The sequence below is a fragment of the Aspergillus clavatus genome, genomic scaffold (assembly GCF_000002715.2).
Source record: "Aspergillus clavatus NRRL 1 1099423829802 genomic scaffold, whole genome shotgun sequence".
Taxonomy (NCBI): domain Eukaryota; kingdom Fungi; phylum Ascomycota; class Eurotiomycetes; order Eurotiales; family Aspergillaceae; genus Aspergillus; species Aspergillus clavatus.
In genome coordinates, this window is record NW_001517097.1 from 842309 (window position 1) to 856218 (window position 13910).

At 51.7% G+C, this 13910-nt stretch overlaps 5 protein-coding genes across 5 annotated transcripts, besides 6 other annotated features; 1 reads left to right on the top strand and 4 right to left on the bottom strand.

Moving 5' to 3' along the window:
- Positions 1 to 322: 322 nt before the first annotated feature.
- On the top strand, positions 323 to 1229 carry ACLA_036150 (chromatin modification-related protein EAF6/MEAF6; the record flags this gene model as incomplete). Its single annotated transcript, XM_001270837.1, has 3 exons — positions 323 to 544; positions 619 to 846; positions 966 to 1229. 3 exons carry the CDS (start codon positions 323 to 325, stop codon positions 1227 to 1229), a joined length of 714 nt encoding a protein of 237 aa, XP_001270838.1.
- A 296-nt stretch (positions 1230 to 1525) lies between these two features.
- Positions 1526 to 4957, bottom strand: ams1 (alpha-mannosidase; the record flags this gene model as incomplete). Its single annotated transcript, XM_001270838.1, has 4 exons — positions 1526 to 2144; positions 2194 to 4186; positions 4250 to 4758; positions 4812 to 4957. 4 exons carry the CDS (start codon positions 4955 to 4957, stop codon positions 1526 to 1528), a joined length of 3267 nt encoding a protein of 1088 aa, XP_001270839.1.
- Positions 4958 to 5755: 798 nt separating this feature from the next.
- On the bottom strand, positions 5756 to 7204 carry ACLA_036170 (uncharacterized protein; the record flags this gene model as incomplete). Its single annotated transcript, XM_001270839.1, has 1 exon — positions 5756 to 7204. One exon carries the CDS (start codon positions 7202 to 7204, stop codon positions 5756 to 5758), a length of 1449 nt encoding a protein of 482 aa, XP_001270840.1.
- Positions 7205 to 7863: 659 nt separating this feature from the next.
- Positions 7864 to 7897: a microsatellite.
- Positions 7864 to 7898: a microsatellite.
- A 166-nt stretch (positions 7899 to 8064) lies between these two features.
- Positions 8065 to 8096: a microsatellite.
- Positions 8065 to 8101: a microsatellite.
- A 260-nt stretch (positions 8102 to 8361) lies between these two features.
- Positions 8362 to 8441: a microsatellite.
- Positions 8416 to 8442: a microsatellite.
- Positions 8443 to 8717: 275 nt separating this feature from the next.
- On the bottom strand, positions 8718 to 10428 carry ACLA_036180 (NUDIX hydrolase; the record flags this gene model as incomplete). The annotated part of the gene is made up of 5 exons (XM_001270840.1): positions 8718 to 9046; positions 9266 to 9652; positions 9856 to 9882; positions 9959 to 10115; positions 10402 to 10428. 5 exons carry the CDS (start codon positions 10426 to 10428, stop codon positions 8718 to 8720), a joined length of 927 nt encoding a protein of 308 aa, XP_001270841.1.
- A 943-nt stretch (positions 10429 to 11371) lies between these two features.
- Positions 11372 to 13214, bottom strand: ACLA_036190 (MRS7 family protein; the record flags this gene model as incomplete). Its single annotated transcript, XM_001270841.1, has 3 exons — positions 11372 to 12451; positions 12529 to 13064; positions 13148 to 13214. The coding sequence occupies 3 exons, from the start codon at positions 13212 to 13214 to the stop codon at positions 11372 to 11374; spliced, it is 1683 nt and encodes a 560-aa protein (XP_001270842.1).
- Between the last annotated feature and the right edge of the window lie 696 nt (positions 13215 to 13910).

Genomic DNA, 13910 nt, shown 5'->3' on the forward strand with positions numbered 1-13910 from the left:
TTTGTAGAAGGCAACAGATATGAATCAAAGAATCAAAGAACAAGAGAGAGCTGATGACGGGTGGATGCTGACTTGTTGTTGGATGCATGCGAACGAGATGAGCATGCAAGGCAGGTGCAAACCAGGCAAACACCAGTGATAAGCTCCGCGCTCTTCGGCTTCAAAAGTTACTCAAACGGGGTCAAATCCGGCACGATCTCCAGTCAACCAGCAGCATCAATTCCACCCATCCATCACTTCCACGTCTCATATAACTACAGAACCACAACCAACTCTCCTGAATTGCGCATCACATAGCCTCCCCACCCCGCAACCCAGCAAAATGGCAGACACCGCACCCACAACACAACCAGCAGCCCCGATCGGCGGCGCAACATCCCAAAACACAAGCACCGCGAACCCCAGCGCACCAGGCCAAACATCCACAGCCGCAAACTCAATCCCAGAAGCCCCCAGCGCCAACCGCGGCCTGCCCTACTACGAAAAACTTCGCCGCGACCTCCGCGACGCCCTCCAGAAGAAGCGCCTGATGGACAAGAGCATGGTGCGTTTCGTTACCTTCCCAACTCCCATCCACCAGCACAAACCCCAACCGACTAACTAACGCAAACCCCCCAGTCCCAACTCGAAGACCAGATCTTCCGCTTCGAACAATCCTACCTCGAAGAAACCACCGCCGGCAACATCATCAAGGGCTTCGACAACTACATCAAGGGCTCGGGTACGACGGCCGGGCTCAGCGCAAGCGGGATCGCCCTACCTGCGGGCGCGGGCACAGCGCGCCGCAAAGCCCAGGTGACGGATTCGGATCGGGTGTTTTCGCGGAGCTCGGCGAGTTTCATGCGGGTATGTCCTCTTCGCCCCTTCACTCTTTATTTTCCGGCGCTTCTCCTCCGGCGGTGTGTTGTATTTGGGTTGGTGATTGGTGTGATGTTGGATGGTGACTGACGGTTGCTGTTGTATAGGATTCGCCCGCTCCGTCGTCCGCGCAGACTACACCGTCGCATGCGCCTACGCCGACATCCGCGTATAACGGGTCTTCGGGGAGGTTAAACACAGACGGGGGGCCGTCGTCTGCAGCGGCGAGCGTGAAGGGCGGAGCGTCGAAGAATAAGAAGAAGGCTGGCGTGGCGAATGGAAATGGGAATAAGGAGAAGGATAATGAGGATGCGGAGGATGGGGAGAAGCCGCCTGCTAAGCGGTTGAAGATCAGTTATGGGAGGGACTAGGATTAGCGATTGGCTGGGGTATGGAGATGGATGGAGTTAACTGGTTCTTGGGCGCTTTTGGTATTGTTTTTCAAGCATCGATGGGTGGTGTTTGCTGGGAAAGATGGCGCTGGTTCTTTTTCGGGTGTTTGATATATGGGCGATTCTACGGACGTTCTGGTTGGTTTTGATGATATCCTTCTGTATGAATCAGACGTTGAGAAAGCTAAACAAGACATAAGCATTGATGAACAACTATGTAATAGTGTATATGATCATGTTCTGTTGCGCATGGATACTGAAAGACGATGACAGTATCACAACTGCAAGCGGTAGGTGGCCACCTCGAAAGCCCTCAACTCGATCTCCACGCTGACACCATCCTTGCCCCTGACAACCTCGAGCGGCTCCTCATCATCCTCCAGCACATTGCATTTCCATACCGTCTTGACCGGGAATTTCGAGCAAATGAACCCCCGCGACTTACCGCCCATGGACTCGTAGATGCGAAGTATGATGCTCTTGCCAGAGCGCTTGGGCAGGTTATCCCGAGAAACGTCCTCATCGTCTTCGCCACGCTTGACCGCGTCGAGAATCAGAGATGGCGAGCCGGAAACCTTGATCGAGTTCAGCAGGTTGGTGGTTGCCAAGCCAGAGGAGCGCTGGAGGATCAGCGGGCTGTTGAAGTTGTATCCCGCGTGGACAGTGCGAGCGTCCAGGGGCCCGGAGTGCGGGAGGATGGCGTATCGGATGTGATGGCGACCCATATCGGCGTGGGCGTCTGGTGCTTTGGGTGCTCGGAGAAGCGAGAGGCGCATCAGGTTGCCGCAGGTTGCAAATCCGTACTTGGAGTCGTTCAGGATCGAGACGCCGTATCCGTATTCGGACAGATCTGCCCATTTATGGCAGCAGACCTCGAATTTGGCCATGTCCCAGCTGAAAATTGTTAGTTGTTGCAGCACACGTTGGAACTGGGTTGGCATACCTGGTGTTATAGTGTGTTGGTCGTCGGGTGATTCCATATTGAGTCTCGTAGGACGCCTCGGTGTTCGTGATATCCACGGGGAACTCGACCTTGAGGAACTTCATGGTTTCCTGCCATTCCACCTCACTTTCCATCTCCACGTACGATGGCTGATCATCCACTGCCGCCGCGAGGCTGATGGTCGTTTTAACCCAGCTCTTGTCACTGATGGCGGTCTTGGTGACCACGCTGACACGGTGCAGATCTTGCTCGACAACGGATGTCTTTCCGGACCGCAGCTCCTTTCTTGACTCCAGATGATATACTTCGACATCCCAGGCCTGCCAGTATAGCGGCTTGTCATCGAAGATGACGAGCTGGCCAGCCTTGCCGCCCTTGGCGACGACCTCCCGTTGCGCTTCGAGGTCATACAAAGACGTAATGACTCCGTCCTTGACATCAACCCTAAGCTTCTCGTTTTCAAGACGGAGAACACCCGGTTGAATTTCCGAGACCGATACGGCGGGCTTTTGTTTGGTGTCCAGGACTTGACACTGGAGAAGACCAGTGCGTCCGCTCGCCAGGACGTACTTTGAACCCATCGACGCCACAAACTCGTCCGGGACCCTAACGATCTCCGAGCGTGGCCATGGCAGCGTGTTGATGGCGACGAGGCGTTCAGTTGCACGATTGTCGGAAAATCCCAGCGCTTTGAGAGCTTGCTGTTTCGCCCGCTCGCCCGTCTTAAAGATCTGTGCGTACAACTCGTCCGAATCATCATAGCACATCTCAATGGAGCTTCCCGGTAGACAATCGTGGAATTGGCATAGAAGCACGCCTTCCCACATATCGTCTATATCCTGCTTCGGGTATTCATACTTGCCATTCGTCTGGCTGAGGGATGCTAAAGTTGCGAGGTACTCCAGGTCTCGCAGCAAGAACTCCGACTTGCGATTGTTCAGTTTGTTGTTCGCCTGCGTGGTGTATGTACCGCGGTGCAGCTCAAAATACAGCTCCCCATACCAGGTAGCGAATTGGGTCCCATCCGCTGCCTTCCTTTCCAACCTTGCAAAGAAATCGTCGACCGAATCGCCCATCTTCACCCGTGGAAGCAAGCCAACTTTGTCACTGAGACCGCGGCAGCGACGTAGCTTCTCCATGTGCTCGAAAGTAGGACCACCGCCACCATCACCTTTGCCAAAAACGAGCAGGGATGTGTTATCCGCGTCCATGGACTTGTGTTGCGACACGCTGCGCTTAACATCCCCGAAATGAGCACTCGCCGTGTACGTCTCAGACGGGGCCATATGGCACAACACCTGGCTACCATCAAGTGCGACCCACTTGAAGGTAGTATGCGGAAAGTTGTTGATATTGTTCCAGCTCAGCTTCTGTGTGAAAAAGCGGCTCATACCCGCGAGACGGCAAATCTGGGGAATTTGGCTAGAATAGCCAAATGTATCAGGCAGCCAGAAGGTCGAGCAACGCTCACCGAATCGGCTTTCAAAGTATCGCTGACCATAGACAAACTGACGTACCAGCGATTCGCCGCTGGGCATGTTCGTGTCGTGCTCGACCCAGCTGCCACCGATCGGGTGGAAATTTCCCTTCTTAACCCATCTTTTGACACGGTCAAAGACCGAAGGGTAGTGTTGCTCCAGCCACTTGAACTGCTGCGCCTGCGAGCAAGCAAAACGATGCTCGGGATAGCGGTCCATCAAATCACACTGATTGGACCATGATCGAGCGACTTTGCGTTTTGTCTCTGCCCATGGCCATAGCCAGCAGGAGTCGATATGACAATGGCCGATGGCATAGACAATAGGCTGCGTATCAGTCCCGTAGACCTCGGCCGAGTCAACCTTGTCTCCTAGATACTTCTGAGCGATCTTGCGTCCTTCCCTGATGGACTCCTGGCTTCCGTTGCCTGCTTCAAAGGCATCCATGATAGCATTAGCCACCATATTGGCCTGATGCGACTCCCATGAGTCGCGAGGAAACTCTCTAGCCGCATCTACACCACCCCACCGTCAGCAAAAAAACCCACCAGGATCAAGCCGCGATCTCTCCTACTCACCTCCTATAATCCAGAAATCGTAGAACAGCGCCCGCGCCTCCACATTCACCGCCGTGATCTGCGCCGTGTGCAGCGTGTAATACTTATCCGGCGCGGGCGGCTGGATGGAGTCCCCACCCGGCGCATTCCCAAACATGGCATTGCACGCCATCTCGATGTAGAACGTGTGTTCCTTGCCGTCGCGCCAGGCATCCGGGATGGCCCACTCCACCCGCTCGCCGCCACCTGTCAAGCCCTGCAGCGGGCGTCCGTCCTCTGCCCAGACGAGTCCCTCGTTGTTCGCGTCCCAGTGGAACTCCAGCCGGTCCTTGTCGCGCATATCCTGCGGGACCGTTAGCTGGATGCGGAACCAGTGCGTGGACCAGCTTGGGCCGAAGGAGGCACCGATATGCGTCGGTGTGAACTCGTGGGAGGTCGCGTCCTCGAAGTTCGGGCGCTGCAGGTCCGGGGGCGAGTAGACGGAGAGCTTGACATGTTTGTTGTCGGAGGTGACAGCGTCGTAGAGCTTGCTGGTGACGGTTAGTTGGTGTGATGGGGGTGCGGGCTCGTTGGTTGCACGTACGAAATTAGATTATGGTCTCTGTACTGGCCTGTTTCCGTGAACTGACGGAGACGATCTGTGTATATCTTGGTGATGCGTTGGCCGACGGGGTGTTCTGGTGCTCGGGGAAGAAGGCTGGGAGCCTGCAATGGAACGTCTCCACCCATTCCGGCGAATCTAAACTGGTTCAATGCTGAAGAGTTGGTATATAGGATGGGAACAAATTCAGCCGTTTATCCTAAGAGATCTTGATGCGGATACACTAAGTTTCTAGAAAGAAGAGATGAATCGATGAGAAGCAAGGCTGGGAGCTCCAGGGGAAGAGATGTATGCTGCCTGTATGTTAATTAATGTCGCTCGCCAGGAACGGGGATGACGTTGAAATGCGGAGAAGTCAACAACGGGCGATGGCGGGGAAACCAGACGGATCGATGGAATGTGAGACATCAACGAGGATCAGGGGCATCTGATGACCATCCACGACGTGAGAAATTGTTTGTGCATGAGCGTGTTGCAGGGAAGTGAAGCCATAGGAGTGACTTGGAGCTGTTCCTGGTATAATCGTCGGATCTTGTCCAACCTCAGTGGTAGCATGACAGCATCACCTGGACTCTGGATCAGGGATCAAACTCATTTATAGTTACTTGATCACCGTTGCATATGGCTATTCTACAAGCATATGGTTATTTGTTACTGGATGGATCTCTACATGGACGCAGTCTAGTAGCGTGGAATGACAAGAACATTGTCAATCAAACACAGCTTTATAATATCGAGACGCTCTAGGCCAAATAAGTTCGCTTCCATCAATTCATCCATAACCGTCCAGTTCTATGAACGCCAAGTGTGGTCCCAAGCCTCCCATAGGTATCAAGATAATAAACGAAAAAGCAAAAAAAAAACGCTTCACAAGAATGAATAAGATCAGAGATCGGAAAGAAGCGTAGCCACAGATAGAGAAGAATTCATATCCAAGGATCGGTCCTGTCATGGGTGGTGTACGGATTGACTGGTCCTACCAATCTGATCTGCGACTTCAGCGCCGTTCTTCGACGGTCGACGCTTGAGCCGATCACCCTCTTCTTTGCGCCATCTAGCACGTCCAGGACTTGAGTAGTGCCGTCCTGCAACACTCGTATGTAATCTCGGGTGTTCTGCTGGGTGGCCGAACGACCCGGTGGCGACGAGGCTGAGGTTTGGTGGGCAGCTGCAAAGTCCGCGCTTGGTTTCGACTTGTGTGTCGAGACCGACAAATTCTTCTTATGGTACTTGGGAAATCGGACATTGTGATTCTGTCGGCAGCTGACCCTCTTAACCCCACCAGATTTATCCCAGATAGCGGCCCCATACTTCTGGTAAGGAGTAATGGGGACTGCAAGCTGCTTCGTCCGGTGAACAGGAGCCGGCGGGGGACTTTCCATCCATCGTTCACTTGTACTTGAGGAGGTCGAGATCGACAGAGTCCTCATGCGATCATCCACATCAATAGGACTAGGTTCTTCTCGGAAAGCTAGCACATACGAACCGGTGCTCGATGCCGTGTTCCTCTGAGACGACGCACACTTGGACGGGGGAAATGACGGCGCGGTTACAGGACGGCCCTGGCGACTCGGCCTGTCCTTGTCGACAGAATGCTTCGACAAGGTGCGGTGGACATACGAACGGATCGAATCCCGGACCTCATGAGCCAGAGTCAGGGTACCCCGATCGCCGGTGTTGGACCGCCTGCGGTTCCTCGCAAAGTCGAATGCCGATAGATTCAGTTTGCTTCCATGCTTTTTCCGCAGCTGCGAACTGGCGGGCGGAAACTGTCCTGTTGCCGTCCCCAGCGCGGACGGTGTTGCCAACTCTGGGAAAAAATCCCACTTCTTTTCCCGGAAATAATGGTTCGGACCGGACCGCTTCTGGACCCAATCTGGCGGGCTTCCGTACTGTTCTTCTGTTGACGAGGCTTGTTGCTGGAAAGACGAGAGAGTTGGAGAGTAGGAGGTGGCTGGCAGAATGGTCTTCGAAGAAGCGGTGGTAGTAGTAGTATATGGCCCCACTATGGGGGAATGATCCAAGGCAACGGCGGGAGAAGGATCGACATAGTCCGCCAGCTCGTCCGACGCCGAGCGGACAAAAACGGGATAGCTCTCTGTGGAGTGGGCAGATTCAGAGTGGGATTCCCGGCGACTCTCCACACTGCTGAATATACTGCTGTCATCGCTCCATGCCGTGGAACCCCTCATCATTGAAGCTTCTGGGAGCGACTGGGAGGGAATGTCGGGAAGCGGTTTGTCCAGTTGCACCGTTGGACGAGCCGGCGGTCGAGGAACCCTAGGAAGGATAACCTGCTCCAGGCCCTCCAGAGATCGAGAGGGTCTTACGGGAGGGGCTTGCCTGGAATAGGCGAAAGTCGTGGGAGACAGCATGATTCACTCTTGTATGTGTCCTCGTCGACGTATATCTTGTCTAGAATCAACTTCTCCTCCCACACGAGGACTTGATAGCTGCGAGAGTGGAGAAGTAGTAGCAATCAGTTGTGTTGTTGGACTCCGATTGAGTTCGATAGACGACAGACTCTCAGTTGATGTATCAAAAGACAAAGAGAAGAATGGTTGGCCAAAGGATTGCAGGTTTCTTTCTTTTGTTTCTTCCTTCCTTGTTTCTTTCTTTTTTATTTTTTAATATCTTTTGAATATCTTGATCAAAAGTGCCCAGGACGGCTGATCACAAGACCCTTCCCCGCAAGTCAGCCTGTCGCTCGAGCCTCGCGGGTATGCACAGGTAGATGATGGTGAAGACGAAGTAATATAGTGGGCATAAGATTAAGCATCTTCAAGGGGGGAGAGAGGAGAAGAAGAACGAGAGATATAGAGGGGAAGCAGGGAAGGATAAAGCAATGAAGAGTGACAGAGGAGGAGACGAAACGATATAAAGGGATAGAGAGATAGATGATGCGATGTAGCTCAAACGAGTCATTGATGGATCGTGGGACATCCCTAGATACTTGGAGTTGGGTATCTATTATTGCCAGTACCTACTAGTAGTAAGTATTAGTAGAGACGAATTACGATAGGAGAATAAGATGATCATCATCATCATCATCATCATCATCATCATCATAAAATTAAAAGAATTTTTCGAATTATCCTCATTATTGTCATTAATTAAAATGAAGCCAAAATAGCAGAGAGAGAGGGTACCTACTACTACTTACTATCTACTAGATAGTTTAGAGAGGACAAATCAGATTACACAGTTACGAACTTACGAGAGTTTGTCCTGCAGGATCAGCATCAGCATCAGCATCAGCATCATCATCGCCAGCGTACAGCCTCATGGACCGTCGCGAGGGTGACACGCCAACGCAAGGGATGCCCGGCCGAGCAGGGCAGATTAGGTATTCGTCGGCTCGCCTGCCTTGCACTGCCTAGGTCCTAGACTAGACTTTGTAGATTAACCAACTCCATCGGTAGCGTGTGGCATGGTCTTACATTTCTTGACATTCAGCTGGAGAGATAGATAGATAGACAGATACCAGGGATGGAAGATAAGAATAGTCATAAGGTGAAACTGAATCATCCGTCAGAGACAAAGAGAGAGGCAGAGACAGAGGCAGACAGAAACAGAAACAGAGACAGAAATGGAAACGGAAATGGAAACGGAAAATTCAAACGAACCATCTACTTGGTCTACTTAGTCCAGCTGAATTCTATAGCAGTGCCCAACCTTCATTATAGACATGGATAGGTCTATTAATCCTTCTCCCCACTCATGCACGTATGTTCCTACTTAGTCTCTTGGACTCCTATATCCCCTACTCCTTAGTCCCTTCGTAGATTATTAGATAATAGAGTATAAGTGATAGTGACTAGTGATTCTCTACCTACTACTATTAAGTATGTAGAATTGTAGATGAATATGTCGACAACCCAGCCAAACCTAACTGAGCTTGGCTGCCTTCTGCATTGTCTCTCGCGTGAGTTCATCCGTGGCTTTTCGAACGGCACTCAACCGCCCCATCCTCCGGAGATTGGCAATCATGTCTTCATCGCCAAAGTGGCTGTTGTGCTCGAATTCCGGTTCCTCGCCATATGCCACCCGCGCGACATCCACTAGAATGCGGGCCGTCATGCCAAACACAAGGTAGCGAGTCACCTCACCCGACTCCTCCTTTTCCTTCAGCTGGTCTGCTGCTAAGTTCTGCGTCCGATTGCTGCTACGTGGTTTGACAACGGTCCGGTTGTCGATGGGAACAAAGAATTGATGCACTAGGAACTGTTAGCCAGATGCAAGCTGGAAAAGCAAAAACACCAATTCGACAGTAGACAGCGACGATCTTTTCTTTTCTTCTTTTCCTGCTGGTATCTGTCTCTCTCTTTCTTTGTCGCTGCTCTATTTTTCTTTTTGTTTTGCAAATTTTTTCCCAGCAAATCGTACGGAGTACACCGCCTGTCAAACAAAATCCTGCTGCAGTCTGTGCCACTTACTTCGCCAATTAGACTGATGCCACTCGGTCCAGGCTCCTTGATACCATTCGGCTGGGTCTCCGGTGCCCCAGTCATCTCCATCCCTCATGCGCAGGAAATTGTGAAATGACGCCGTGAAGACGGCCGCAACCTCTCTAGCGTCCAGCCTGGGGATCAGCGACACCTCCGGGTCAGCATTCTCGCCGGTCTTGCCGTCGTACGAATGGAGCAGCGCCACGCAAGGGCGGACAACCAGCTCCGTTCGAGCAAGATTAGCCGGGAACTCGCAGAGGTGCTCGACCTTGAAGGGTTGCGGGAACTGCTGACGGAGGTCAGGCAGACCTATTTCTTCACGTGCCTCGCGGCGTGCAGTTTGGAATGCGGTTTCTTCTAGCGAATCCGCCCGTCCTGTGGTGAGCGTGGTGTAAGTGCTTGATTATCTTCAATTTCTTTCCCCCCTTCCCCTTTCGGTCTGAGGCAAATGAACAACATTCCAGCGTTTGTAGCCATAGACACATCATATGAACTGCGCAGTATCAATAGGGAATAATCTCCGTCCTTCCTGACCGCAAGTTAGGGGGGGAGAAAAAAAAAAAGTCAACTCCATTTACCTCCTGGTAAAGCAGCCTGGCCAGCATCTGTCAAGCAAGCGGTATGAGGCCATCAGGTCCATCATCAAGTATAGTAGACACTCAGTATGATCAACTGACTTACATGAACTCAGCGTCTTCGCCCGGATCGTCAGCACAACCCTCAGATCCCCCTTCGCATCCGCATAGAGCAGCAACAGGACCGCCGCGCGTCGCGATAACGGCACCAGGTCATAATTCGTCGGTGGAGGCCGATAATTCCTCAGCCGGTCAATCGCTTTCTGTTTGTCCCCCGAAGGCAGAGACAATGAGGTTGGATGGTCAGCCTCCTACTCCATACTAGCCTAAATGTCCAAGATCCGCTAACGAACGCCGTACGTCACCCATCTCACTGCATGAAACAAGGGAGATTGGACAGATCTGAAACTGGAACACACCGCGGAACGACGCCGGAATGGGAAAAGAGAAAGGGGGAGGGGGGGTGTGGTGATGTGTTATCCAAGTAGGCTGAGAGAATAGACAGGCTGCAGGAAATTGAAAAGGCATCTGGGGGAATTATTTGCATACCTGCGAAGCGAGGTTGAGACGAGGCATCTTGTCCCCTGCGGCTGCGATGGCGGGGCTTGATGCGAGTATTCTGCTGGTGCTGAAGCCACGGGATTGCGCAAGGAGTTGCGATAGATGTCGGATACACATAGTATATGGAATGGATATTGGATTGTTGCTTTAATTTTTAAAGCATCGCATATTGAGATGAACTATGAATCTAGCTTAGTTGTAAACGTGGGGAGGAGCTGGTAGCCTGGTTCAGGGTTCTATACCCGTTGCCGAGGTTAGTGGGTCATTTGGATCTTCGTATGGGGAAGAAGGATCAAGGAATGGAATCATTGCTGGGGAAGAACCACACATAGCGGGTAACACGGCGATGAAGCTGCTCATGCTATCGAAATAGATTGTCTTCCTATCCTGTGACGATTAAGAGTTTCTGGCTGGAAGACCAATTACCTATTACGTCTCGTCATTCTTGTAACAACCCGGGGCGGCCGCATGGTAGGTACTGGTTAATGTCATGCATTTAATTTGTTTTACACATGGTAGTACATCGTTGCCCAGGGTCCCTGGGACATGTTTCAATGAGAGGGAAAACAAGCAGAAGAGTGGCCATTAATAGATCGTAAAGTAAGACAACCCAAAGAACCACCTCAAGGACTATTCCTTATACCAAAATCCCCGGTTCAAAACCTCCATATGTCTATAGATTCGGATACAACGCAATGGAGAGGGGATGGAAAGAACATGAAAAGATGGTAGTTGAGAGAGATCATCGCCAACCAAGTGATTGAGCATGTGATTTGACGCCAAACACATCGAATAAGAGAAAGTCTATCAATAATGGACGGTAAGAAAACAGTAGCAGAAGTGAAGGGGGTGTAAGGGGAGTGTGAACGGGGAGAAGTATATCTTTGGGGGGGTGTTCATCGATTCAGGCACAGACAGAAGACGAGACATCTTGAACGAAGACGGCTTTTTGGTGACACTACTGCGAGGCGGCTCCCTTCTTCTCATCCTTGGCCTTGGCAGCCAAGTCCTCTGTCTGAGTCTCTTCTACCTTCTCGCCTTCCTTCTCGGCCTCTACAGCCTCGTTGGTCTGCTTTTCAAGGTTGTCTGATGTCTCAAATTTCACATCTTCCTTGTCGTCGATGTCCTCAGTGTCCTTGGGCGCTGAAACACCCTTATCCTCATGCTTGCTGTTCTGCTCGTTCTCCTCTTCAATGAGTTCTTGCTGTTCCATGATAACCTCCAGACGCTGCTTGTTGGTGGCGGCACCCTCGGCATTGTGGACCTCGAGCTCGATTTCATGGAACAACTCCTCAGGGATGCTAGAGAGAACGGACTGAAGCGCTTCAATCTGAGACGCCATCTCCGCCTCCTTACCGCCCTGTGCATAGGAATACGCGTTGCTCAGGACCAGCAACGTGGAGGGAACGCCTTGCTTGAGACGGAGATCCAGCCACATCGAGAGGTCCTCCCGCAGGCGAGCGGGGGAAATACCATGTGTACGAATGCCACGCGAGGCACACGCCATTTGCAATTCTGGAACAGAGAGCGACTCCACTCCCTCGTAAAAAATCGCGCGATCGTCACGCTTGATCTGACGCATGCGGTGGCGAATATTATAACGGAGCATGGCATCCGTGCCAAAGGAGTTCAGGTTCATGTACTTGCAGATGGCGACAAGCTGAGGACGCGACAGGTTGTCCAGAGTCAGATCATCCTTGAAGATCTTGCAGACTTTGATCACATCCTGAGTGGACGGGGTTTCGCCCGTGGTTCTAATTTTCTTGAAGAATTCCGCAAACTCCTCGTTCCTGACCGCAGCAGGGGTGACCGGAAGACCACTCTCCCTCAAAGTGTTCTTCAAGAATGCGGAAACTTCTTGACGGGTTGAGCTCAGGTTGAGAGCCTTCTTCTCGCGCGCTGTCTGGCCCTCGTAGGTGCTAGGCAGCAGGTTGGGGAACAGCTTCAAAGCGATCGGCAGCAGCAGTTCCGCGAAGGGGATGATAACGAACATCGAAAATGGGATCAATCGTCCGAGATCTCTCACCGTACGTTGAAGCTAAACAACCGTTGAAGAGATAAATATTAGCCGCCTGGCACCACAATTGCTCTAACAACATGCATGTGGTGACCAACCTGACGATGTTCTCTCCGACTGAGTTCATATCCCGCTGCCATCTTCAATGCCAGTCTCGAACTAATTTTCACTTCTGTAGCCAGAAGTTTAGTTCCATCCCAATAGTGCTGCACCTCTTTCTTGATCTTCTGTCCGATCGTCAATTTCTTCTGGTCCTTCTTGGCTTCGGCGACCTTTTTCTCCTCCTCTGTCAACGCCTTCTTCGCAGCCTCCAGCTCGCCCTGCTTCTTCAAATCGACGCTATTTGCCGCGGCAAGCGGGATCTCAGGCTTACGGGCAACCTGCGTGCTCCCGTGCGCAGCCGCCGGTTGTGATGCATTTGACTGAGGGATCGGCTTCTTGGCCTGCTCGGCGTTGAAACCTGGTGGTGGCAGGTTAGATTGCGACGATGTAGACGTAGAAGTTTCGGTCGCATATCCGCGCTGTTGCGGGACCAGAATCGCGATGGCCTGCAGATGGGTTGGGAGTCCTCGTCCGTTGAAGCGGAGATTTGCGGCCGATGCAGCGCCTAAGGCGCCGTTGTACCGGGGTCGGACTGTTCGTTTGAGGGATTGTCAGTCAGAAGTCAGAAACAACTTGACTTGAAAGTAGTCAAGAGAGCTGTAGAGCAAGACTCACTGGTCAGACTGGGCCGCAGCACAGAGTTGCTGCGCATAAGTCTAGCCGATCTCATAGTGACGGACATTGCGGAAGTCTAGGGGCAGTAGAATGCTCGAGGTGACGAGCGAGTGCAGCAGAAGGGCACAACAGTCTCGAAGAAAGATACAAATCAAAAAGCCGCAGTATTCTCGTAGCGTCCAAATGAAATTGATGTATTTTGCACAAAGATATGAGTGATGCTGTCGTCGTGAAGGTCTCTGGGGCGCTGCAAGAAGAAGTGGCACTTCACGTGATTTCAGCGATCTTCGGGGATTATTTTCGTCGTCGGAGTTTACGATTACCCGACAAGCTTTTCCTGCAACAGCTTCAAGAACTTGGCTACTGTTCTGGTGGATAATCATTACGTACATTCGAAGATACATCTCATGTGTTTACTTGAATATTCAAATGATAGAAATGTAGTGAGCCTGCATTCATCAAACTTGCATCTGAAACTGAAACCGGCCAAAGATGAGGTGGCGCGAAGACGGATAGTCCACTGAACAAAATTCATGGCGCCCAAGATCAAACATCAAAATAGAACTTTCAAAAGGATGGAAAGCATTAACTGCATGAGGATAGGCAAGTATGAAACGCAAGCGAATGACTAAGTCAGGGTATCAACCATCGAACAGCACAGAACCAGCGACTCCGAATTGAAAACTAGTCAAAATAAAACGCAAACGCAGGACTACATGCTCAGCGGTAGAATAGAGTGGGATATCAACGGACAGAGAATGCG